The sequence below is a fragment of the Schistocerca serialis genome, chromosome 3, assembly GCF_023864345.2.
Source record: "Schistocerca serialis cubense isolate TAMUIC-IGC-003099 chromosome 3, iqSchSeri2.2, whole genome shotgun sequence".
Taxonomy (NCBI): domain Eukaryota; kingdom Metazoa; phylum Arthropoda; class Insecta; order Orthoptera; family Acrididae; genus Schistocerca; species Schistocerca serialis.
Window position 1 is genome coordinate 500,114,407 of NC_064640.1, and position 23,802 is coordinate 500,138,208.

The window sequence follows — 23,802 nt, forward strand, 5'->3', positions numbered from 1 at the left end:
TCAAATCGAGCACGTATTGGACGGCATCGGGCGACAACTCCAGCGCCATCCACAATCAGCATTAACCGTCCCTGTATTGACCGACCGAGAGCAACACTCATGGAACTCCATCCGACAAACTGTCATCTGGCACCTCTACAGCAAAATGCATGCATGTTTGCATTCAATATTCTGGCGGTTACAGCGTTCTTAATATGCCAGCATTTCACATGTTCAAAGTTTTATCTCGCGCTTACATTAACCTGCGATCTTGGAATATTAATCACTTAAATATGTTACCTAAACAAATGTATTCCAGGAATTTCATTACTCTACATTAATAATGTTTTGTGTTTTTTTCGTCAGTGTATTTCAGACGTCTGCGGTCACGCTCACGGATAGGGACTATGTAGGGAATGCCACTACTACATTCTGTCAATAGTACGTACGTAAATGTTTCTGAAGGTATGGAAAATTTACTTTAAATTTAACGACAGATTTTTATCGCCGAGTAAATGGTACATTTTGTTTTTTTCTCCTAACTACCATTCAAAAACTAACAGAATAAAGTCATAAATAATGTTCATGTTTAAGCTTGATTACCAAGTAAAATACGGTTTTACAGTGGATTTTCAGGAATGGTAGGCCTAGATAGTTGCGATTTTGTTTCATTATACCATCGACGATAAGTCCTGTAGTAAATCAGAATCGTCAAACTTTTAAGCGTAACAGGGCCAGAGCACTACATAAATATCGGTGTGGGAAACAATTAGATGGGGGATCATAAAAAACTATCTTCGAGGGAAATCTGATACAAAATTCTCGTTCCCAACGATTCCTCGATGAATGTAATAACTACCTAAGGGTCCAAGGAAGAGCTGCGGTGTGGATAGTCACAACAAGAGCGTTACAACTGTGCTCAGCGAACTAAATTACTGTAACGCTACAGAAAAGGTTGCTGTGTACCATCTCCTAAAGTTACGAGAGCGGACTACCAATGCCGACTGAACAAGCATTTTACTTTCCTGTCACGTACATGTTATATAAGGGCCATGACGCTAAAAACAGAGAGCTTAGGCTTCATACGGAAGCTTACCGACAGCGGTTGTTCCCTCTCACCAACTGCGAATGGAAATGGGATGGAAGTTGGCGATGATACGGATAACAGTGTTTATCTTTTACTATATGCCCGAGCGGATTGAAGAATGTAGTTGTAAAAGTAGACATGACCTGATTTAAAATTTAGAACAAATTTTGGCTAGATTAATTCAATGTTCCGCTCCTGCGGGTTTTGATTGTCCACACCAATAAAACGTCATTGACATTACTAGTTCATAAAAGAGCCAACGACGAATAAGGTTTTCACTGAACGAGGTGGTGCAGTACTTGAGGCAGAAGACTCTCGTGTTTTCCCTGATTTATTCTCATAACTCCGCCGGTTTTGGTGATGGATCCTTTCAAATCCCTGTCTTATTGAGCTAATGTAATTGACTAAATGACCAAAGATCAAATTGCAAGCAATCATGTAAGTACTTTAATTCATTGTTTACACAACTACACGCCAATAAGCGATGAAAATACTTCGAAAATCGAAAACCCCCGAGAAAATAAAACAAAAAAAGATTCTGATATTCCCTTCATTTCTGCCTCAGTCAGATTTATAGTTTAAAATATTACTGCGAACAAACTGGGTTTCTGATTGCTCTTCGTCGTTTAAGAACAAGCTGAGAACGTCTTAAAATATTTGCAACGTTAGTAGAAGAGACTTCTGGAAAGGCGGCAGCACAGCATTGCGCGAGTGTGTTTGCTTGGGTGTCCCCATGAAAGCGTCGAAATGAGGCCAATGTCACCGACTGCTGCTGGCGCAAAGCTGGCACTGACCCACGCTGGTATGAATGTTTGCCCTTGGCTAAGCCGCTGGCACCCGGAACGTTGGCAAAACGTGACCCAGGCAAGCTTCATCTTCGGAGACATCCATGCATTCGGGAGCATCGCACTGGGTTCGCCGTAGTGGCGACCATTTTATGTATACGTCTCTCCTATGCCTGCTAAATCGCGGGAGTAAATTTCTCAATGACTTCTTCACACATACACGAGATTCAAGGCACAGTGGCCTTTTCTTAAGACGGTGGCGAAGAGCTACAACGCATTATTATTATTATTATTATTATTATTATTGTCTGGCTAGCCATTAAAAATACTGTTACAAATTAATACCAAATTAATTAGAAATTGCAGCCATTCAAGTCAGGGTAGCAGAAATCCCTTAATGTCTTCCAATGAGTCATTAATCAGAGTGACAGCCGGATGTATTAATGGCAAAGCAGAAACGTTTTCTCCCTTCCTATTAAATTCACAGATTACGCACAAGACGAAAGATTGCCAGTATCCGTCGGTATATGCCCAGATTTCTATATTTTCAGCCTAGAGGTCATTACACAATGTGGAAGACTGACTAGTATTGGTACATGACGCTTCGAAATTATAACGTTAAAATTCTCCATAATAGCTTGCGATTTTCTTGTAACGTCTTCCACTGCACTTCCTCGACCGTTTATTTGAATGCTAATTAAACGAATCTGTGACGAATTTTCTCGTCCTCTTCCGTTATTACAAATCGATGAGTCCCGTCAGAATGAACAATAATCAAGAATCAGTTGTCGAACGTACCGCCACTCCAGTGCCATGGAGGCAGACTCTTGAGAGTGGTGACGATAGACGGTTATTCGTAAGTACCTCTGAGGTTTGAGAAGACGAAAACTACAGAACATACAGAAAAATACCTAGTCATGGTACAAAGTACGCGTAAACTGACGTGAAAGAGACGTTTGTGATGCGGCAGACACAAATTGTCCTGATAGACGCGATAACAGCCCGGTTTGGACATCTGTTCATTCAATGTCTATCTGCAGGCGCGAACTAATTCGATGAGACAATACGGAGCGCCGGCTGGAGTGGCCGAGCGGTTCTAGGCGCTTCAGTCTAGAACCGCGTGACCGCTACGGTCGCAGGTTCGAATCCTGCCTCGGGCATGGATGTGTGTGTCGTCCTTAGGTTAGTTAGGTTTAAGTAGTTCTAAGTTCTAGGGGACTGATGACCTCAGCTGTTAAGTCCCATAGTGCTCAGAGCCATTTGAACCAATACGGAGCAGATGATTCGTCTACATGTTCTGAAATGCATCCTCCTAGTACAACTACGTCATGGCGCGTATTACGAATAGAAAGATGGCGGGATGCTCTAGCCACTCGTATGTGTCATCGTCGTGTAAGTGCTGCAGCTTTCGCACTGTTTCTTCTGAAACCCCGCAGGTACTTATGAATAACCCTGTAATATTTCTACGGCTCATAGTTCGCCTTCGGCCGCCGCAAGCCTAGGGATGACGGCAAACACGTCACGTGGAGATGTCTGTTATGCATCTACCGGAATGATGACAATGAAAATTTGTGCCTGACCGGGACTCGAACCCGCACTTCCCGCTTCAAACGAGCTTTCGCCTTAACCGCTTCGGCCATCCGAGCACGAATCACGCCCAGACCTAAACTTCCGTATGTCGTCGTCCATGTGTTACATACAACCTGCATTCATATGTTACGTATACTCCCATCCAGGAAGGACATATTTACGGAGAGTCAAGAGCCTGCTGTCGGGGAATAAACAGGAAATAGTAGTGCTTGTGTTACTAATCAGTAAAATGCATGCATGTCAAAAAAAACACACATTGCATTGTAATTCTTAGTAACACAGTCACTGCTGTTTCGTATTTCACAGTATTTCGTTACCAAAGAAACAGTTACGTCGTTATCCGAATACAGCTATTACCTTGCTTTATGGACCAGGCCGTTCATTTGGAATTCTGTTGTATTGTGTGCTGTGTGCGAAGATTCTGCCTTCGTTCATAGGTATTTATTCGGGCTAGTAGTCGTAATATTCGCATTCTATTGTGGTTGAACGTCGATCTTAGTTCCCAGTGGCTACTTAGTTCGCGATAGTTACGTGTCCAGTTTAGCGTTGGGCTACGATACTTAAAGGTCGAATGATAATTTTGTAAAAAACGTCCTATGTCGATTTTTCAAATTAGTAATAAATCCCAGTTACGCTGTAAGGTTTTGCACGGCAGAGATTTCTGGCTATGTCCGATGCCCAATTACGAAGAAGTCTATACTGAACGGAAGAACCGCATTCTCGCGCTTCATCAATATTCGCCATTATACACTACTTGATTATATTGAACAGCAGTAAACAATTTCCTTTGTAAACTGCAGAGTTTTCTTTTTTTTTTTCACAAAGTCCAGTACGCTTTTAATATTGCTTTAGCCTTCAGTTTAGGGTATCTTTTCAGGAACTTGTCATATATGCTGTAACCTCTGTCGTGATAATCATTGTATATGTTATCTAGTGTGTTGTCATCAAACACCATGACGACACTTTCAACTTTAAGGTCTTTATTATGAGAAGGTTGGCACTCACTTTCACTGCTTCCGTCGCCTCTTCTCCAGCTTGCTGTACCACTACCGCTTGGGGTGAGTTGTTCGCCACTGTCATCACTGGCATTAGATTGTTATTTTATACCAGAAAATATGCCAATATTTCAACATCTGCACCAATAGCATTTTAGAGAAGACGAGTTCGTCGTGACTTTATCTCAACTAATCGCAATACATAGCAGGGCTTGAGTCGAAACCAGCGCTGTATCATTGTAAGTGGTACAGAGGCAAGCGAATGTGTCGGTATTTACCCCAGTTCACTACCACCAGCGCCACGTGATCATAAAGCTTCTGTGCATAGTATAAAAAGGACTGCACCTTAATCAAAAAGCGAAATTAAAAATTAAAGTAACTTTTCCAAACTTTGCTAGTGTATGCTTCAATATATTAATGTCAACATTGTGAAGTCTCAGAATGATCAAATGAATATGTTTCGCTAAATATACGAATTTAAGAAAAAAATAAGTGGCGCTAAATAACGAAGCTAGAAAGCTAAAAACTGCTCAAAATGTGCAAATGTACGTCACAATTAAACGTTACAAGTCTCAACTTGATCAGAGCACTATTTTGGTCAAATTCGGCGTTTTTACGAAAAACTGAAGACGCTGTACATCAGACTATGAAAGATGAAAATTCGTATGTAGCCTCAATTTGATCTTAGTCTTATACCTGTAACTACAATAAGCTACCTCTATTAGTGTTCAAGTTATTTACTGAAACACCAAATTTGTAATGAAAATGTGCTTTTTCATAATAAATAAAGTATCATTTCTATTTGTTATAGGAAGTTGTAATTACAACATTCGACTACATTGATGAAACAATACAACTGCACCAAGTTTCAGCACTTTATTGTAAATAACAATAATTACAAGGAATCTCACGGGGCAGTTCCGTCCGAGAAAATTGAAATGCAGCTACCTGTGCTTAGAGCGGTTGATAGCAGATGTTTCGTTCGGCGTTTCGCTGTGCCCATTTATAAACACAACCACAGACGCAGTGAGAAGAGACACTTCGCACGAGATATCAATCTGTCTGCGTCAGTCAAACGCCTGCGTGCGCTGTGTCTCCGATGACGTCAGAGCCAGGCAGCTACAAAAAGCGTTTTCTGTAAAGTCGGAGGTGAACTCGCGAGAACTGTACGCCGTCGTGAATCGCGTATCTCTCATGGAAGTTGCTGTTTGTGTGTCGCCCGTCATGTCGACAAAACCGCGTGGGAATTGGGGAAATTATTTTCACTTTTAAAGTGAGCAATTTACTTTTGGTGATTAGAAGTCAGGGCGATAGACCATTTTCCCTGCAACTTCCCGCAGAGGTCGCCTCTAAAGTGTTAATACTGCTGTTTCCGACAGGGACCAAAAAATCGTTCAAATGGCTCTGAGCACGATGGGACTTAACATCTGAGGTCATCAGTCCCCTAGAACTTAGAACTACTTAAACCTAACTAACCTAAGGACATCACACACATCCATGCCCGAGGCAGGATTCGAACCGGCGACCGTAGCAGTCGCACGGTTCCGGACTGAAGCGCCTAGAACCGCTCCGCCACCGCGGCCCGCCGACAGGGACATTATTATTATTTCTTTCTTGTCTCAGACGTTATGTATGGTTAAAAATGGAAGGTGACGCGGACCTTGATCAAGCGTGACTTCCTTTTAACTGTACGGTATATGTTACATTGCATTTAGGAACTTTCGGGTAATTGAACAAGTGTCAATAATTACACATTTCTGTAGTTGTATATATAAGTTTGGATGTAGCTGTATTGCATTGATGTACTGGTGGATATTGTGTGGTATGACTCCTGTAGTTGATAGTATAATTGATATAATGTCAACTTTATCCTGATGCCACATGTCCTTCACTTCCTCAGCCAGTTGGATGTATTTTTCAATTTTTTCTCCTGTTTTCTTTTGTATATTTGTTGTATTGGGTATGGATATTTCGACTAGTTGTGTTAATTTCTTCTTTTTATTGGTGAGTATGATGTCAGGTTTGTTATGTGCTGTTGTTTTATCTGTTATAATGGTTCTGTTCCAGTATAATTTGTATTCATCGTTCTCCAGTACATTTTGTGATACATACTTGTATGTGGGAACATGCTGTTTTATACGTTTATGTTGTAAGGCAAGCTGTTGATGTATTATTTTTGCTACATTGTCATGTCTTCCGGGGTATTCTGTATTTGCTAGTATTGTACATCCGCTTGTGATGTGATCTACTGTTTCTATTTGTTGTTTGCAAAGTCTGCATTTATCTGTTGTGGTATTGGGATCTTTAATAATATGCTTGCTGTAATATCTGGTGTTTATTGTTTGATCCTGTATTGCAATCATGAATCCTTCCGTCTCACTGTATATATTGCCTTTTGTTAGCCATGTGTTGGATGCGTCTTGATCGATGTGTGGCTGTGTTAGATGATACGGGTGCTTGCCATGTAGTGTTTTCTTTTTCCAATTTACTTTCTTCGTATCTGTTGATGTTATGTGATCTAAAGGGTTTTAGAAGTGGTTATGAAATTGCAGCGGTGTAGCCGATGTATTTATATGAGTGACTGCTTCGTGTATTTTGCTAGTTTCTGCTCGTTCTATAAAAAATTTTCTTAAATTGTCTACCTGTCCATAATGTAGGTTTTTTATGTCGATAAATCCCCTTCCTCCTTCCTTTCTGCTTAATGTGAATCTTTCAGTTGCTGAATGCATGTGATGTATTCTATATTTGTGGCATTGTGATCGTGTAAGTGTATCGAGTGCTTCTAGGTCTGTATTACTCCATTTCACTACTCCAAATGAGTAGGTCAATATTGGTATAGCATAAGTATTTATAGCTTTTGTCTTGTTTCTTGCTGTCAATTCTGTTTTCAGTATTTTTGTTAGTCTTCGTCTATATTTTTCTTTTAGTTCTTCTTTAATATTTTTATTATCTATTCCTATTTTTTGCTGTATCCTATATATTTATAGGCATCTGTTTTTTCCATCGCTTCTATGCAGTCGCTGTGGTTATCCAATATGTAATCTTCTTGTTTAGTGTGTTTTCCCTTGACTATGCTATTTTTGTTACATTTGTCTGTTCCAAAAGCCATATTTATATCATTGCTGAATACTTCTGTTATCTTTAGTAATTGGTTGAGTTGTTGATTTGTTGCTGCCAGTAGTTTTAGATCATCCATGTATAGCAGATGTGTGATTTTGTGTGGGTATGTTCCAGTAATATTGTATCCATAATTTGTATTATTTAGCATGTTGGATAGTGGGTTCAGAGCAAGGCAGAACCAGAAAGGACTTAATGAGTCTCCTTGGTGTATTCCACGCTTAATCTGTATTGGCTGTGATGTGATATTATTTGAATTAGTTTGGATATTAAGTGTGGTTTTCCAATTTTTCATTACTATGTTTAGGAACTGTATCAATTTAGGATCTACTTTGTATATTTCCAATATTTGTAGTAACCATGAGTGGGATACAGTATCAGAAGCTTTTTGGTAATCAATGTATGCATAGTGTAGCGACCTTTGTTTAGTTTTAGCTTGATATGTCACCTCTGCATCTATTATCAGTTGCTCTTTACATCCTCGTGCTCCTTTGCAGCAGCCTTTTTGTTCTTCATTTATAATTTTGTTCTGTGTTGTATGTGTCATTAATTTCTGTGTAATGACTGAAGTTAACATTTTGTATATTGTTGGTAGGCATGTTATGGGGCGATATTTAGCTGGGTTTGCTGGGTCTGCTTAATCTTTAGGTTTCAGATAAGTTATTCCATGTGTAAGTGTATCAGGGAATGTGTATGGGTCTGCAATGTAACTGTTAAATAATTTAGTTAGATGCGAATGTGTTGAGGTGAATTTCTTTAGCCAGAAATTTGCTATTTTATCTTTTCCAGGGGCTTTCCAATTGTGAGTAGAATTAATTGCTTGGGTGACTTCATGTTGCAAAATTATCACTTCAGGCATTTGTGGTATCATCTTGTATGTATCTGTTTCTGCTTGTATCCACCGTGCATGCCTGTTATGTTCTACCGGGTTTGACCATATGTTGCTCCAGAAGTGTTCCATGTCTGTTATGTTTGGTGGATTGTCTATTTTAATGTGTGTGTTATCTATTGTCTGGTAAAATTCCTTTTGGTTTGTGTTGAATGTTTGGTTTTGTTTCCTTCTATTTTCACTTTTTTTGTATCTTCTAAGTCGTTTGGCCAATGCTTGTAATTTCTGCTTCTTTTCATCTAATTGCTCTATCGCTTCTTGTTGTGAGATTTTACCTAACCTTTTTCGTTTTTTTCTGACATTTCATTTCTTATAAATTGTGTTCGCTGTCCGATGTCTTTTCTCAGTTTTTCTATTCTGATATGTAGCCTGTGTTGCCATGCTGGTTTTGTGGGTTTCTTCTGTGTGTTGGTTGGTTCTGATTTCTGCCTAGTGTGCATATTTAGTGTAGTGAGTGCTCCTATATAAACCAGTAGTTGTAACTCTTCCATAATTGTGTTTTCATTTATTTTGTTGTGTATGATTGTGTTGATAGTTTTTATTGTTGTTTCGACTTGTGGGTTATTTGGCGGTCTATGCAAGAATGGTCTAATGTCTGTATTTGTGTCTTTGTATTCTGTATATGTCAGCTGAAATTTTTCTTCTATATCTAACATGTGTGTCACTTCGTGTTCTATTTGTGCTTGTTCTGGTGGCTGTCTTAAGATTTCGTTTTCCTCTGACTGTTTAATTGATGCGTGTTGTTCTTTGTTTGTTTGCTCTGGGATGTTTGAGTCCATTACTGTATTTTCTTCTTCTTCTTCTGATTGCACATTATTTTGTTCCAGTATTTGTTGTACTTGTTGTTTAATGTTTTCTAGTTCTGACTGGGGTATCCTGTTATTTCTGATTATTACACGGATCTGATCAGCTAGTCGTTGTTCTGTTAAAAATTTTAATTCTGGGTATCTGGTAATAAATGTTGTGTATACTTGTGATCTGTATCCAGTTGCGTTGGTTCCTAGGTTTGTTGCTTGGTAATAACAGAACATGAGGCGTCGATTAACTTCATCTGACCATCTCATCCCCTGTCTTTGTTTTCCTTCTAGGGTGGTTGCAGGAAGCATATCCTGCAAAACACCTCTATTTGGATTTGAATCATTTTCCAGTTGGCTAGCAGTGTCGTTACCATTGTGAGCGGTCATAGGGTTCAAGCGTCGTCCCCGACCATGACGGCGCTTGTCCGAGGCTTCTTTAGTTCTGTCCTGAACGAACTAATCACACTAAAAGGGGGCTTAGCCCTATTAGTGGTTTGTTCTTTTCGTCGCCTTTTACGACTGGCAGAACATACCGGAGGCCTATTCTTTTAATAATAATAAAAATTATTATTATTATTATTATTAGTAGTAGTAGTAGTAGTAGTAGTAGTTTTATTATACCCTATTTTGTGCGAGTGAAGTTTTAGTGAACGTATCAATCAGTTAAAACTCGAGACTTTTATTTATAGTCATTGTTCCTGATCAAAAATGTCTCTGAGCACTATGGGACTTAACAACTGAGGTCATCAGTCCCCTAGAACTTAGAACTACTTAAACCTAACTAATTTAGGACATCACACACATCCATGCCCAAGGCAGGATTCGAACCTGCGACCGTAGCGGTCTCGTGGTTCCAGACTGAAGCGCCTAGAACCGCACGGCCACACCGGCCGGCTGTTCCTGATTCCACTGAGTAAATAACGCAGGTAGGAACATTTTCTTTCATTGAGCACAATGAGTAATGTGGACTTGCAGTTAGGAAATTATGGTCAGTATGTTCTCCATCGCTTTTTGGCTGACAGTAAAAATAGTTTTCAGGCTCTTCTAAACGACGAAGATTATTTACGCGCCGCCTTGCAGGTTGATTGCCGAACTCTGGCCCACCTGAAGCTTCACAACACAATTAGCTCCACAAAATGTAACTTCATTTCAAAGCATACTCAGCAGCCTTTAATGAACGACTGCAGAAGTTTGCAGATAAACGAAAATCACCGGTGCAGTAAGAAACCTTTAAATGATTCCTCACGGAATTGTTGTATAAATTTGTTTGTTCCAGCCCAAATACTTTCCCTATTAGAAAATGAATGGACATAATTTAGTTCCAACGTGATGGACGGAGAGGAATTATGGGAAAAGCCTAAACGTTTTGTCAATTGCTCTCTGAAGAAGTATTTGCCGAACTAAGTGGATTAAGGACGTAAAAGACCCACCGTGGCTTAATAACAACATTTGGAAAATGCAGAGGTTGTTCCACTTTCGGTAAAAAAAGTGGAAATGTCGACAGGCAGACGTTAGTAGAAATGCCCCATGCATATACCACCTGCCGTCGTCATACTCTTAGCGAAAGATCTTACTGAGCACGAGAAAATTCAGGTCCTATGCTAACTCACTGGCTTCTATCCAGTAACTCTTCGACCACTTTGGTGTGAGAATAGAAGACAGTGAAAGAAAAGCTGAAGTTTTAAATCTCGCTTTTAAAAAAGTCATTCACGCAAGAAGATCGTAAAGACATGGGTAGCATCGTTTGATCGCCACAAAACCTCCATAAGGAGTACATGGAACATGTAAATAAGCATACCTTGCGTTGTAAAGCAGCTGAAAGTCGCCACGTCCAGATGGAGTCCCAATTCGGTTTTAAAGAGAGTACTCCTCGGCACTGACGCCATACATAGCCTGCATTTAATGCGAGTATTTCGCCCAGCAGAAAGTACTAAGTGACTGAAAAAATACCCAAGTGGCTCCCGTATACAAGAAGCGTAGAAGAACAGACCCACAAAATTATATACCAATATCCTTAACGTCCGTTTTTTCAGAATTCTTGAGCATATACAAGAAATTTCCCCGCGGTGGACAAGCTTATAACAACAACTCAACAAGGATTCAGAAAGCATCTCTCGTGCGGAACTCAACTTGCCCTTTTCTTGCACGATATCCTGCGGCACATGGATGAAGCGCAACAGGTGGATAGCGCATTCCAGTATTTCCGGAAAGTGGCACACTGCAGACTGTTAACGGAGGTCAGATCATATTGGTTACCAGTTATGTAAGTTGCTCGAACACTTTTTAGGTAATAGAACCCAGTATGTCATCCTGGACGGTGAGTGTTCATCGCCAACAAATATATCACCAGGATTCCCCAGGAAAATGTAATTAATCTGTTTTTGTTCTCTATGTACATAAATCATATGACGGACAAGGTCAACAGCAGTCTGCTGCTGTTTGCTGATGATACAGTGGTGCACGGGGAGGTGTCGTTTTTGAGTGACTGTAGGATACGGTATGACTTACAACTTCTATTTCATGTGATGTATGTTAATGAAGGTGAGTTAGAAAACCTACGATGCATTGCTCGGAATACAGTACTAGTAGTGTGCTGCCACGTCAGTTAGATAACGAGGAATAACGTTGGAAAGCGACATAAGCTGGAACGAGCGCGAAAGGTCGGTTGTAGAGACAGCGAATGATCAACTTCGGTTTGTTGGGAGAATTCTAGGACACTGTAGCTCATCAAGGAATGCGACCTCGAATAAAACGCTAGTGCAACCCATTCTTGATTATTACTCGAGTGTTTGGAATACCCACGAGATATGATTGAAGGGATACCTCGAAGCAATTCAGCGGCATGCTGTTACTGGTAGTTTCGATCAAGACGCCTGTATGAAGGAAATGCTGCGTGAATTCAAATGGACACCCTTGGAGTGAAGATGAAGTTCCTCTCGCGAAACACTATTGAGGAATTATGTTTATGATATAGACAACAAAATTACAACTGTTGGAGAATGGCTGCAATTTTATCAGGAAAATGTAGAGAAACAGCATTTGCGACACACTGCAGAACGATCCTAGTGCCACCAACATAGAGCTCGCGTAAGGGTCGCGAAGACAAGGCACGTACGGGAGCAAGCAGACAATCGTTTTTCCCTCGCTTCATTTGCGAGTGGAACAGGAAAGAAAATGACAAACAGTAGCCATGCACCGTATGGTGGCTTATAGAGAATGTATGTAGATGTAGAGTCTGTGAAAAAAATTTTAATTTCATCTTGCCTTTTTACTCTTAAAGTCTACATCTACGTCTACACACACAATCCGCAAGACACCGTATGGTGCGTGGCGGATGGTACGTTGCACCACCACTGATCATGTCCAGTCCTGTTCCACTAACAACTAGAGCGAGGGAAAACGACAATTTATATGCCTCCGTACGAGTCCTAATTTCTCTTATCTTATGTTCGTGCGCCCTACGCGAAACGTACAACCTACGTTGGCGGCAGTACGAACGTTCTGCAGTCAGCTTCAAATGCCGCTTATCTGTACTTTCTCAATAGTGCTTCACGGATAGAACGTCGTCTTCCGTCCAGGGATTCCCATTTAAGTTCCAGAATCGTCGGCGTAATACTTGTGTGTTGATCGAAACTACGGGTAACAAATCTAGCAGCCCGCCTCCGAATCGCTTCGATGTCTTCCGTTAATCTGACCTGGTGGTGATTTCAATCACTCGAGGTGTACTCAAGAATTGGCCGCCCGCCTCTGAATCGCCTCGGTGTCTTCCTTTAATCCGAACTGTTGGGGATCCCAGTCATTCGAGCAATACTCAAGAATCTGTCGCACTAGTCTTCTACATGCGGTCTCCATTCCAGATGAGCCACAGTTTTCTGAAACCCTCCTAATAAGTCGAAGTTGACCATTCGCCTTCCGTACTACAATCCTTAAATGCTCTAACCCATTTCATATCGCTTGCTACATTACGCCTAGATATTTAATCGACCTGATTGCGTCAAGTAGCACACTGCTACTGCTGTATTCCAACACTACGGGATTGTTTTTCCTACTCATCTGCATTAACTTCCATTTTTCTACATTTAGAGCTAGCTGTCATTCATCACATCAATTAAAAATTTTGTTTAAGTTATCTTGTACCCTGCTACAGTCTTTCAACGACGACACCTTCCCGTACACCACAGCATCATCAGAAGACAGCCGCAAACTGCTGTTCCCCCTATCCCTCGGATCATTTATGTATATAGAGAATGACAGCTGTCCTATCGTACTTCCATGCGGCAATCCTGACGACACAATTGTCTACGATGAAGTCTCTACGGGAATCTTAGGGAACCATGGCCAATACTGACTCACTGAAGAAAATCGCAGACCACATCAGCAGTGTATTTATTTTGGATAATAACCGGTTTGGCCGGTAATTCCCTGAAATCAGTTACACAGTTAAATAATAAGCGTTTTGTTCATAAAAATATGTATGTAATGTCAAGCTTTTTGTCATCTGCCATTGCGGTGCCATCATGACCACCGAGCATCCAGACAGATGACTGACCGATATTAAGTGGATCCAAAACTGTCTTAACGTTTGGTAGCAACTCGGTAGTTAAAATCTTGCTTTCAAATTCACTGATAATTTCCTGCATACATTCCTTTACACTTGTTTTGACTTTGTTCAGTTGATGTTTGTCAGCAATTTTTCTGTTTCACATAATTTGCTAAGCGGTACTTCTGTTTTTGCAGTATATCCCTGTAATATCGTCAGGAAACTATAAGCCCTTTGCATCCCTTAATATCTTCTACGGCGGCAGCGTGTAAGCACGTGTCCTTAAATAATTCTCAATTTGTGCCACATATTCTCCTCATACTTCTCCACAAAACTCAATGTTTGCTACTGGTTGTTTAGTTAGATTTTGATAATTTTATTGAAGCCCTCGTTAAGCAGAAATATCTTCTTGTTTTTCTTAATTTTTAGTTTAATTCTAGCGATCTATGACACTATAACAATCTATGATGGCTGATTTGCATCTAAGTATTCAGTGAATGGAAAGATTTGACGATGTTTGTTACTAGAATTCGTATTACGCTTCCTTGCGAGTTTGTTGTCTCATCAACTAACTGTTCAAGACACATTCTGGAACATTTTTAGATAACAATTTTGCCCGATAGCAGAGGAGTTACTGATGTTTACGTCTGCTGAAGGCGGCTATTGCTACTGCAGTCGCATTGCGGGTTGATCCTGCAGAGCCTTACACAATGATATTTCTGTGGGACATTACCATTCTTAACGTTTGTATCTCGGTTACTTTTCTTCTAAGATAATCAGGAGCAGTGCTTCTTAAAATAAGCAAACACTGTAGCGTCGAGGATCTCTCTACGGAGAGAAGTCTTCCGAAGTAAGAGTGATTCAGGTGTGCCGCAGGGGAGTGTCGTAGGACCGTTGCTATTCACAATATACATAAATGACCTTGTGGATGACATCGGAAGTTCACTGAGGCTTTTTGCAGATGATGCCGTGGTATATCGAGAGGTTTTAACAATGGAAAATTGTAATGAAATGCAGGAGGATCTGCAGCGAATTGACGCATGGTGCAGGGAATGGCAATTAAATCTCAATGTAGACAAGTGTAATGTGCTGCGAATACATAGAAAGAAAGATCACATATCATTTAGCAACAATATAGCAGGTCAGCAACTGGAAGCAGTTAATTCCATAAATTATCTGGGAGTACGCATTAGGAGTGATTTAAAATGGAATGATCACATACATTTGATCGTCGGTAAAGCAGATGCCAGATCGATTCATTGGAAAAATCCTAAGTAAATGCAATCCGAAAACAAAGGAAGTAGGTTACAGTACGCTTGTTCGCCCACTGCTTGAATACTGCTCAGCAGTGTGGGATCCGTACCAGATAGGGTTGATAGAAGAGATAGAGAAGATCCAACGGAGAGCAGCGCGCTTCGTTACAGGATCATTTAGTAATCGCGAAAGCGTTACTGAGATGATAGATAAACTCCAGTGGAAGACTCTGCAGGAGAGACGCTCAGTAGCTCGGTACGGGCTTTTGTCAAAGTTTCGAGAACATACCTTCACCGAAGAGTCAAGCAGTATATTGCTCCCTCCTACGTATATCTCGCGAAGAGACCATGAGGATAAATTCAGAGAGATTAGAGCCCACACAGAGGCATACCGACAATCCTTCTTTCCACGAACAATACGAGACTGGAATAGAAGGGAGAACCGATAGAGGTACTCAAGGTACCCTCCGCCACACACCGTCAGGTGGCTTGCGGAGTGTAGATGTAGATGGTTTCAATGATACTTGTATTAGCTTCGTTTAGCTGCACGTCAACCTAGCTACGCAAAAATTTCAAGCCGAACACAATATTTCCATGAGAGGTGACAATGACAGCCAAAAGCAGAGGACGATCATTTTTTTCGTCCGCATTTGCATAAAATGAGGCACAGAATGGTGAAATGGTCTGCGTACTGGTGAGTGCCGTTGTTGTTCTCGACAGTACCTGCATTTTGAACTAGTGAGGAAAACACTCTAAGGATCTAAATGAGTAGGAAAGACACTAGCGCTCAGTCCGGAACCGCGCGACTGCTACGGTCGCAGGTTCGAATCCTGCCTCGGGCATGAATGTGTGTGATGTCCTTAGGTTAGTTAGGTTTAAGTAGTTCTAAGTTCTAGGGGACTGATGACCAGAGATGTTAAGTCCCATAGTGCTCAGAGCCATTTGAACCATTTGAACCAAGACACTAGCCTAAGCTCTGCAGCCCAAAACTTTCACAAGTGTGACCATAACAAGCAAGATACCTCTGAACGTAGTTTTATTGCTGACAGGGACGCGGATGACAAGTTGCGAATGGCGTGCGGCCAATGGCAAGCGAGAGGACTGACGGTCTTACTCCGAACAGAATGTCGTAGGGTTTATGGATGTTACCTTAGTGGTGATAAGCTTTTCATATTTTTTTGTGGCGCCAGTAACCGTGTAATTTCTTGTAGTTCAGTATTTACAGCTCAAGACTATACCGATTACTGTCAAATTGTAGTCCTTGTTCCTGTCCGCTGCTGTAAACAGTGAGCTGTGAAACCAGATGCAACCCAAAGATACTTTCGAGAAAGAGAACAGTACAGAGACACGCCAAAAGATATGATAGAATGCAAAATTAACAGAGGAAAAAAAGTAGATCAAATAATTGATTTGCCGGCCTGGATGGCCGAGCGGTTCTAGGCGCTACAGTCTGGAACCGCGCGACCGCTGCGGTCGCAGGTTCGAATCCTGCCTCGGGCATGGGTGTGTGTGATGTCCTTAGGTTAGTTAGGCTTAAGTAGTTCTAAGTTCTAGGGATTGATGACCTCAGAAGTTAAGTCCCATAGTGCTCAGAGCCATTTGAACCATTTTGAAAGTAATTGATTTACGTCACAGAAGTGCATGCCACGATCAGAATACTCACACTTGACCAGCTCGTGTTGTCTTCTGAGCTCAACAGCATTTGGTTCACTTTCATTTTTCGCTGCCTGCGCCAAAAACCCAATGCTACTCAGCTAATCACTAATAGACATATTTATTTTCATGTCAGATGATTGTAACAGCTGTCAAGAATAAACAAATGGCTTTCCTCAAGTTCTAGCTTCTTTGTCGTCTGAATTGATATCAAGACTTCTAGGAGGCTTTTACTCCCATTCGTTTTCGTCACATATTCGCGATGTTTGTGAGTCGACTGTGGAAACAAAGCCTATGTCTATAAGGTAATACCAACATTTTAGTAGAACAAAATAAACCAAAGTAGTTCGCTATTAGACCCGGGCCGGCCGCGGTGGTCTAGCGGTTCTAGGCGCTCAGTCCGGAACCGCGGGACTGCTACGGTCGCAGGTTCGAGTCCTGCCTCGGGCATGGATGTGTGTGAAGTCCTTAGGTTAGTTAGGTTTAAGTAGTTCTAAGTTCTAGGGGACAGATGACCACAGATGTTAAGTCCCATAGTGCTCAGAGCCATTTGAACCATTTATTAGACCCGGGGGCACGCGATGACAGCTCACCGAACCTCTGCCGTAGGAGTTGTTGGCTGGCGGTATCGGGGGACATGAGTTCAGCACACAGCATCTCGAACGTTAGTGTTGGTTTTCGAGACCACAGCCATTACATATCCTTCGGGTAACTCCTTTTTTGTTACTTTTGAATACATTATGGGAGTGAACAGTTATCAATGTGTTACAAATATTTACTATCAAATACAGTCTTGATCCCAATTTATTTATTACGGTGACCGGTTACGACCACTACTGTGGTCATCTTCAGACCAATGATTAAGAACCTCCTTCTGCTGGAGAATCACTACTACTAGTGATTCTCCAGCAGGAGGAGGTTCTTACTCACTGGTCTGAAGATGACCACAGTAGTGGTCGAAAACGGTCACCGTAATAAATAAATTGTGATCAAAAACAAACTCCTTTTTTGTCCTATAGAAGCTGAGGAACCGTGTTTACAACCTTCTTACCAAGGAATACTGTTTGGCACGACAAGGGATGGAAGCTCAGTTATTCCTGTGGCACAAGAACATCTACTGAGACAGACCAGTGGCACAGATATGCAAATCAGAATTTAGATATTTACTAAGAAGTGTTATTGCCAGTAATAACAACGGGGAATCTCTTAAAATAACTTAATGCCAAGTTGGTTGGTATGGCCATTTTCCACACCAGCTATAAAAATTTTGTGTCCCTTTACAATGGACAAATCTGCCTCTTTAGCACTGTAACGTCTATATTTTTAATTCTGATTCACGTTCGCAGCTATTGCACCGTAACGTCTCTCACAAGACGTAAGTATCTTCTTGGATATTTTGCGGCTCCTAACCGACGTACATTCCAGAAATAGCTTTAAAGCTAGAATTCCTAACATAGAAAATGTCAATAATGTTGTATATTCTTTGATAATAAATCAAACTGCTCTTTGCGTGCAACAATGTACATATTTTAACATAGACGTCTTCTGATTCAAAAGACACCTTCAGTCAGACTCCTGGATATTACACAATTATTGGTAACCCTAAAATAATGACGCATTTGAAACACTTCACATATTGATTATTACTCAAAATGTTCAAACGTGTGTGAATTGCTAAGGGACCAAATTGCTGAGGTGATCGGTTCCTAGACTTACGCACTACTTTAAACTAACTTACGCTAAGGACAACACACACACCCATGCCCGAGGGAGGACTCGAACCTCCGGCGGGAGGGGCCGCGTTATTCGATTCGTGATTATTACTCAAAACGGAAAAGTTCTCACAGTCCATTTTCTTTTTATCTGTGCTGATGTGATCTTCAGCTAAGAATGTCATTTTCACTACATGTTCCTCGAACTGACGTTAAAATTAATGATACTGAACACGTAGCAAAATCTCACCGAAAAGAAAATCAGGCAAGTTCGATGTGGATATGCGGCAAATTCTCTACAGTGAAATCCGATTCTCAACCTGTGGACACATGTAGGAGAATCAGGGTAGTCGTACGGATATGTAAAAAGAAAATTGGCTACAAGTACCACTTAATTTTACGTACAAACAAAGACATAAACTGTTTCAGTTTCGGAATGAATGTTTTACATCTATAACCAACGTTTGGTAAAACCTAAAATTACGAATGTGTCAGAAAATACACAGACAATGTCTTTTAACCAAATGGTGAAAAGCGTCTGCATTAAAAGTGTTCACGATTCAGCACGAAGAAAGCAGCATTCTTTATTATAAAAAAAACCATATAAATTTAACAGAAGTTTTTATGTTAAGACTTCTAATTTCAGAGTTATTTCTAGAATTTACTGCGATCAGTAAGACGAAATATGCTACATTAATCTAGTCTCTCTAAGACACTTACCACTACAGTAGCTGTCAACGCATAGTTTCTGTGTGTGTAAGATTTTCGTGTGCTTAGCTAAAGGTGAACATCCCATAAGCTGTATACATCTGCGAAATGTTCAGACCATAAATAGATATGATAAATGTAACAACAGATTACAAAACTCACCAAATTTGGAAGCAAGTAGTTGACCTCATTTGTGGGCAAAATAAGTTTCGTAACGGGGCGCCAAGCTACTTGCGTTTCATACAACCACACTTCGTAACCCGTGGCAGACTCTACTCACCTGAAACAAAGGAAAAAAAACATCAGCAAAAAAAAATCTAAGGATAAGTGTTTTTATAGCCTCCCCACTTTCCAGGCTACCAGCGTATGTGCATGGAATGGTATGTATCTGTTATTAAACGCATTATACCACATAAGCATAACACGATTGTGCTGAATCCATTACAGACTAAGATCCTAATTTGCACTGGAACCTTTTTAATCCGTAGCTTAAAACTTTTGCCGGCCGCGGTGACCGAGCGGTTCTAGGCGCTTCAGTCCGGAACCGCGCTCCTGCTACGGTCGCAGGTTCGAATACTGCCTCGGGCATGGATGTGTGTGATGTCCTTCAGGTTGGTTAGGTTTAAGTAGTTCTAAGTCTACGGTACTGATGACCTCAGATGTTAAGTCCCATAGTGCTTAGAGCCATTTGAACCATTTAACAACTTTCAGTGTTGGGATTTACGAAGGATACAGTTTATTATTTGACTGCTTCTTATGCGCCTCAGCTGTTAACAAGGTCTTTAATCTTACTATATCAAATACTGTGGGTTCAATACATGGTTCCATATATGCTTCGATAGATGAACACATGTCTGAAGGACACTGCACAGTACACCGTAAAAACACAGACGCTGCAAAATAGTGTTACATGTCTAAACAGGCCGCGACAATAATAAATAAGTCTCTCTCTGTGCGGCAATCATGGCAACTGTGGAAGTGCAGGACGTGGACACATGGTAACATGTGGAGATTTGGGTCGATCCAGGAGGCGTGTTCAGATAGCCAAAGTACAGTCTGCTTTAGGCAGTGGTCGCATACGGACCGGCTCCACGCGCCGGACAGCGCACCGCAGTTGTTTACTTCCGCGTCGCGGTATTTCGTGTTGTGTAGCGTCCATTACTACTGCACCTCATGGCGCACTGTTAATGCCGAGCGACACTTAAAGTAACATACCAAGCCGAACATGCTGGACCACGCGGTATGAAATTGAACAATTCATTCGCGAAGAGTTACGTCTGGACCCCTAGGAAGAGATAGGTATTAACTTCTCTATCACTGTCAGTATAGTTAATATTAAGATGACTACGGAGGAAGCATCTGCTAAGGTAAGTTCGACAACACGCACACGGACTCAAGTTCAAGCATTCTGATGGGCATATTCGAGAGGTAACGGTAGATCACGCTGGTTACGGTCTTCGAACAATTCGGGTTTTGAGCTCCCCTTCGAAGTGCCACAAGACGTGATCGTCGAAGCTTTCCGAGTCTACGGCAATGTTGCTGGGCACATTGCAGAAAAATGGCAGACGTTCACGACATACCACGTGTTGAATGGTGTCTGCCAAATCAAAATCTAATTCTCCAAACATGTACCATCCTATCTGCTGATTGGTGGCGTGAGAGCCATCGGTAAGTATGATGGCCAGCCGCGGATGTGTGCCGGTTGCCGACGTTTACTCCAGGTCCCGACCGGTGACGCAGCTCCCAATGCGACGGTCATTTCTTTACCAGATAGCTACGCCACAGCCGTACGCAGCCCCCATGCGTCACTTCAGGAAGCTCCTGTTCTCTCCTCCACCCCCGGCACTCCCCACTGGAAATGACGGTGCTGCCACGGCCTCACCGGCACCATCTCTTCCGATGGCTACAACACCACTAACTCTCCAGAGCTCAATGACCAGTCTGTCCGCTGCGACGGACATCGATGTGAGTGCGGTGCCTACCTCGGCTTTTCTTCAGACAGGCGCGACCTCGGACATTGAACGTCAACATTCTGATACAGAACAGCACCTCCGAAAGCAGTGGTCACCCCGAAAACGGAAGAAGCGAAGTCAAACTCCAGCCGACGACACACTTCTTCATGTGGCATCACAGGCAGTGGAGTGGATACAAGACAGTGTTCTCCCTTTGAGCGCCCTGCCAACTGGAGTGACCACTCCTGATGTCCCATCTGAGAAACGATCCCACCCAACAACGATGGATTCGATGGAGGGAGAGTCTCTGGACCCCGCTACAGCAACATCACCACAACTCTCCCTCGATGAGTGCGACAGTAGCTTGCCACCTATTCCAGTCTCCTGGGCTGGTGATGTCGACGATGGAGCAGATCGCGATGGTGGCCCTCCCGCCAGTCAGTGCCCCTTGAAGGTGCCTGACCCACCTTCCACCAAGTTACTGCGGCTACAGTGACTGTGTCGGATGTTACACGCCAGCCGGACATCTCTGCCGGAACATCTGTGCCAATGGTGGGAGCACGCCCACAACACTACCGCATCGCGACGATGAATCTGGCCACCATTCGGGCTTCCCACGAACTGACAATGTTCGGAGAGACCATTTATGCTGCTGATGTCGACATTGCCCTCCTCCGAGGAGTGATCGTCGCTAATTTCAACGCCCCCACTGCTACACAGCACAATCTCCTATGCTTCTGACAACGGTAGTGGAGTCGCCTTCCTCTTCGGTTGTGGACTCCCTGCTAAAGATGTAATGTTCCTTCCTAATGCTAGAGGCATGACTTTCACGCTGTTCGGCGTCCACATCCTCAATGTATATGCGCCGTCCGGCTCCAGTCGACGTCGTGACCGACACATTTTCTTTGCTGACGAAGTAACGCCGCTTTTTGAGGGTCTCCTGGATGAAATGGTCCTCGGTGGTGACTTCAACTCCACATAAGAGCCTGCTGACCAACTTCCGCATCATTCCTGTGTGCGGCCTTCTCCGTCATCATCGACAGACTTCAGCTTGTTGACACATGGACAAAGGTTCATGGCACCCTTGCAGGTTTCACATATTATACGGCGCATTCGTCCAGCCGCCTGGACCGTATACATCTCACACATTCCCTTGCTGCCAACACTCTACATGCCGAAATATGGCCTTTGGCTTTCTCTGACCACGACGCCTACAATTTGCGATGCCGTCCTCGTCCGCCAACAGGTGTGGCACAGCCGCGGCCTGTGGAAATTAGACTTTTACCACCTGACTGTCCCTGAATGCCGACGGATCGTTGAGGATGCGCGGGCCCTCTCTCGTCGACGTCGCCCCGCATACACATCCACTTTATCCTGGTGGCTATCCTGCACTGATGGGATATGGAAAAGACATCAAAGCTTGGCAAGCGAGCACCATGGACTTTTATTATGCAGTGCTTCGCGGCTGCACTCTGACGGCGTTCTCTCCTGTCCGTCAGACGATAGCGCATCGTGGTAAAGCGTAGATCACTTCACTCGTGCGACGACGCTTGGAAGGGACCCTTGTCAGGTCCTGCACCCATGACCATATGCCTCACGAAACGCCGTCGATGTACCACCTCCTCACAGAACGCCGTCGTCGTCGTGGAATTCTCATCTACGACCTCACCGATGTGGAAGGACGACGATACACTACGCAATGTCCCATTTGTCACGCTTTCTATTCTCATTTCCGCCGACTGTACGCTGCCGTCCCACATCCCTCGACCTTAACTGAGGAGGTAGCTGCACTGACTGTCAACACCAGGCCTGAGGATGTGGCTCAAGAACCTCAGGAACAAGTGACCTCCGATGAAGTCCTAAATGCTATCAAAGTGGGAGCTGCCAACAAGCCCCTGGACCTGACGGCCTCCCCATCGAATTTTACAAATGTTGTAGTTATCTTTTGATACCTACTTGGACGTCCATCAGTCGTGAATTGATGTCACCCACGACGACGATCCCAGCCACCTTCCTTGATGGGGTCATCATTCTGGTCCCTAAGCCACATGGGCGATCACGGATCTATGTTTACTGGACCATCACTCTACTCAACAGCGACATGAAAATTTTTACCCGATTGTTGGCCTCACGACCCAAGAAGGCAGCAAGATACGTCACCTCCCTTGATCAGACTTCGCTGGGCGGTGACAACAACATCCATACGGCCCTTTGCCGTTCCGGGGACATGATCGCGCTCGCGTGGTCGCAACATTTACCTGGCGCATTAGCATCGCTTGACTCCAGTCACGCATTCGACTGTGTCGACCATACCTTTCTGAAATCGGTTCTCCAACACATGGGTTTTCCGGCCCTTATAGTAACAATGGTAATGCGGCTCTTGAGCGGGGTGACTTTCAAGAATACTCTATAATGGTCGCCTCACTGCACCTCTAGCGATCGAGCGCTCAGTCCGACACGGTTGACCACTTTCCACGATACTGTATGCTTTGGTCCCTACTCGAGGGGCTTCGCAGCCTGGTCAGTATAACATTGAATGGGCACCGCTTCTGTTGTACTGCCTATGCTGACGATCTAGTCCCCTACCTCCGCAATGAAGACGATGTTCGCGCGGCTCTGACTTGGGTGGCAACGTATGGGGAAGCATCGGGCAGTTCTCTTAGCATTTCCAAATCGAAGGTTCTGCTCATTGGTGAGCGTCTAGTTGAGAGATATGTCGCTCCTCTAAGTGTGGCCACCAGTGTC

General features: G+C 42.8%; 1 protein-coding gene across 3 annotated transcripts in view; it reads right to left on the reverse strand.

Annotated features, from left to right (window-relative positions):
• The window catches only part of LOC126470386 (carbohydrate sulfotransferase 5-like), a 329,795-nt gene that overhangs the window by 289,932 nt on the left and 16,061 nt on the right, over positions 1-23,802 (reverse strand). The window contains exon 2 of one of the 3 annotated variants that reach the window (XM_050098219.1): positions 19,268-19,385. The exons of the other annotated variants lie outside the window; for them this stretch is intronic. Coding sequence (XP_049954176.1) covers positions 19,268-19,296 — 29 coding nt within the window. The 5' untranslated portion in view covers positions 19,297-19,385. The remainder of the gene's footprint in view (positions 1-19,267; positions 19,386-23,802) is intronic. 3 annotated transcript variants of the gene reach the window in all.